This window comes from Etheostoma spectabile, chromosome 16 (assembly GCF_008692095.1).
Source record: "Etheostoma spectabile isolate EspeVRDwgs_2016 chromosome 16, UIUC_Espe_1.0, whole genome shotgun sequence".
Classification (NCBI taxonomy): domain Eukaryota; kingdom Metazoa; phylum Chordata; class Actinopteri; order Perciformes; family Percidae; genus Etheostoma; species Etheostoma spectabile.
In genome coordinates, this window is record NC_045748.1 from 25,428,449 (window position 1) to 25,432,468 (window position 4,020).

Here is a 4,020-nt window from a genome sequence, read left to right on the forward strand (position 1 = left end):
TTTCTTTAGTTCTTTTCAACAAATGTTTGTCTAACAGTAGTGTTTCCAAGATCTGCAATAAAGTTTCTCTTTTAATAAAAATACATTTGAAAAAGTAAATAATAAAACACATCTAAGTCATATAGTTATATTTGTTGTGCTGTCACTGGTGTCATTGCAGATGTCACACATCATTTCCTGCGCGTTGCAGGCGGTGTTGGTCAGTGTTCAGATAAAAAAAAAAAAAGGAAGTAAAAGAATTAAATTGTCAAGGAAGTCGTTGAAATAAGGAAGCTTGGGTGCTCCGCCGCCTCAGACCTTTATGATGAGAACACAGCGCAGGCCCTAGTCCGGCTGGAGAGCACGGTGCGAGTGAGTGGCGCGTCTCATGTTGGTTCTGACGACACATTTCTGGTTTTTAAGGAGCTGGCTGAATTGAACCTGATGTGTTGGGCATGTTGTTCAGACGGCGGCCTGCTGCAGGCCTGAGAGGACCGAGCCAGAGGAGGACTCACCCCCGGGACCGCTCCACCACATCGAACACAGTAAGCTCACGTAGACCACATCATCCTCTACTTGTCTTTTTCCCTCCATTATCACGGTTTCTTTGTTTAACCTTACATGAACAAAGGTCTTAAGGCGTATGACTGGTAATTGTTGATTTTATTTAGATTTGACAAAGTGTTATTATATAAGTGAAATGTTTTTATTATTGTAACAATTATTAGTTATTGGCACCGGACCTTGTACACGTTCATAACAACAAAAATGACAAAAAGTGTTATTACATCATCTGGTTCACAAATGATTGTTTTACGAAAGTATTAAATAAATAAGAAATAGTTTCGCAATTATATATGAGACAATAATAAGTAAAGTCTGTATTCATCGTTCATCTTTTTTGTTGATTAGGGTAGACTTTTTGACTTTTTGCTTCCTTGGTTCAAGATGTTCAGAGTTATTTTTCCAAGAATTCCAGTTCCTTTTCTTGCTGTTTCTGTTATGCCTTATGTCATTTTATCTCTCACTTTGCTTCTTTACTAATTTTGTTTAACAAGAAAGAAATCTGCCAAAGGGGGTCAGATTATTCCTCATTTCCTCGGTTGCCCTTGTTTCAGGAAATTAACTCATATCTTGAAATGAATAAAGCATATTTAAGCATAGACACAGCTCATGTGTTCCTTTTTATTAACTCACCCCACCCATAGAGGTTTTTAAATATGAAACAGACTGGGGGGGGAGCAGAAGTCACTTTTATTCTCACAAGTAAACATACAGTTTGTCGGGGTCTTTATCAGTAGGAGAAAGTAATGGAGTACTGTATGTACATGTACAGTAAGTCCAATTTTAGGAACTTCAGTATTTATTCTTAATATGGCTTCCCTGCAGCGCCCGAGAGAAATATTGTACTTGTGACTCCTCCAAAAATATTTGACAGCTGTCATTAGTTTGCAGATTATAAACACATGAGAGGCTTCTAACCAGAGAGGTAACCCCCATAAAAAAAAATCCGCTCTACACCGGCCACATTTGAGATGTCAGTCCCTCTTATCTGATGCTTCATTTTAATAACCATGTGACACCAAAGGGTCACAAAACAAATAGTTACATATCGCTATGTGCAGCACGACTTTGTCTTTGCTTCTTCGCAACCACATTAATCGTCTCAAGACTCCTCCCTAGATTTCTGTTGTGACCCTCTTTTTTTTTTGGGGGGGGGGGGGGGGGGGGGGTGCACCGTTGAAATTGGTTAGCACTTAATTAATGCCCAGCTGTATATAAAGTAGTTAAAACTATATTTTAATGTGATGTATAACAAAATATCTTATGTATCACAGGAGCCACTAGTTTTATTGTAAAACATATTAGCTGTATTACTATACTATCTATCTAGCTATATGTATATATATATATATATAAATATATATGTATATATATATATATATCTTTATGAAAGATATAGATTTCTACCAGGGGGAATTACGTATATTCTATTTGTCGGCTTCTTGAGCCGTGTGTTGTCAATGCGCACATCGGTTTAAATTATGTTGTATTTTTTTCTTTTAAAGATTATTTTTCAGGGCTTTTCCCTTTATTACAGTGACAGTGGATAGACATGAAAGGGAGAGAGATGGGGGGGACGACACGCAGCAAAGGGCTGCAGGTCCACTACAGGACTCAGCCAACAGGGGCGAATGCTCTTACTGGGGGGGCTAGAGGCCCCCCTACTGAAGTGCTATTGATAAGCCTTGTGATTTACTCATTTACAGCATCGGATCATTCTGCCAGCTTTCCTTCATGTTTCAGGAGTGACTGTTTTGCCTGTAAAACATGTGCGTGTTCTTCATATTTATGTAGAATTATAGTTTGTTCTTCTGATGTAAAATATGCGTCTCTGGTAGATGTTTGTGATTGGTTGTACTGTGCCAACCCCGCCTCTTTTATGTGAACACGCGCCACTGGATTGGGAAACCCTGGGTTGAGTAAACTAGTTGATAACCCCCGTTGGGACACTGCAGGACCGCGGATGTTAGGTAGGAACTGAAATAAATCCAGGGTACGTTGATCTGGATTCGTAGTCCAGGCCTCTGGTCATCATCAGAACCAAACACCACAGAACACAAACCATACAAACATAATTAAAGCACACATTTAGATTTGATGCAAATGAAGACATCTTTACCTGCTGTTAGGGAAGAACTTCTGACCAAATCAGCTCCGGAAAAACTGCACAGCCCTGCTCTGCAGTGTAACATGTGTTTATGTGCGTGTGGTTTATTATAGGGTGATCATCATTATGACATCATAGTCCTGTTGAAACCTGAGCTAAGTTGTACACTCGCAAGCATACAAGTTTAATACAGTGTTTCTCCGAGGTTTTCGAAATATTTGATGCAGTTATTTGGTGGGGGGGTTAGGGGGTTATACAATTGTGCAATTTCACATCATTTCGAACCATTATTATGACCATATGGTTCTAAAACATTGACAAGCTTTAAAACTTGACTAAGAAAAACTTGCTTATGAAGTCCAACTACAATTAGATCTGAGGAAAGTCTTTGCAATGAGTTTTGATGCTCATATTGATTTTACATTCATTTAGCTTAGATAGTGCCCAAAACAGCTTGGGGGCTGCAGCTTAGTCTTATAATGGTAGGGAAAACATATGCAGTACATACATAAAAATATCTGTGATGTAAAGTACTGCGCTCTTCTCATGGTGGGAATGTACTGGATGCACTCTCTGCAACTGCATCAGTGGAGCGAAGGCTCGGATGACCCCAACCCATTCAGTTTTCAGCGGTGATCCAGAATGAAAATCTGGAATTTTACGAACCATTTTCCTGTCTTCGGTGATAATTGAGACAGGGGAAACGCCAGAGCAGGGGGAATGAGAGGGGGAAACGCCAGAGAAGGGGGAATGAGAGGTATTAATCTTGATTGTTACATGGTTCTCTTTTTGTTTGTTTCAGGTCTGATTACATCCTGGTGGCTGAACTCGGTTCTGGGACTTCCTTAAGGGAGCCAACCCCACAGAAGCCAACATGGCCGACGCAGTGAATGCATTGCCATTCTTCTATGGCAACATCACCAGGGAAGAGGCGGAGGACTACCTGAAGAAGGCGGGCACCACCAACGGCTTGTACCTGCTCCGGCAGAGCCGAAACTACCTGGGGGGCTTTGCCCTGTCTTTGTTGCATTCCGGCCGCTGCTACCACTACACCATCGAAAGAGAACCCAATGACACGTACGCTATCGTGGGCGGTAAGAGCCACAGGAGCCCTGTAGATGTGATCGACTACCACGTCCAGGAGATGGACGGCCTCGTGTGTCTGCTGAAGAAGCCCTGCAACAGGCCCAAGAACATGCAGCCAAAGGTGGGGCCCTTTGAGGACCTGAAGGAAAAACTGATCCGGGAGTATGTGAAGCAGACATGGAACCTGCAGGTATGTTTCAACGCCATCCTGGAAGTAGAAGGAGACTGGGGTCTTCAACTCCTTAGCAAAAAGGGGGGGGGGGTCTGGGGGGGTAATCCACCAG

The 4,020-nt window shown here is 41.7% G+C and overlaps 1 protein-coding gene across 4 annotated transcripts in view; it reads left to right on the forward strand.

The window, feature by feature from the left end:
* The first annotated feature begins 258 nt into the window (after positions 1 to 258).
* Positions 259 to 4,020, forward strand: part of syk (spleen tyrosine kinase) — a 21,947-nt gene continuing 18,185 nt past the window's right edge. For 3 of the 4 annotated variants that reach the window (XM_032540195.1, XM_032540197.1, XM_032540198.1), the window contains exons 1-2: positions 259 to 524; positions 3,453 to 3,926. In XM_032540195.1, coding sequence (XP_032396086.1) covers positions 3,525 to 3,926 — 402 coding nt within the window. In that variant the 5' untranslated portion in view covers positions 259 to 524; positions 3,453 to 3,524. The remainder of the gene's footprint in view (positions 525 to 3,452; positions 3,927 to 4,020) is intronic. The other variant, XM_032540196.1, reaches the window with a different exon arrangement.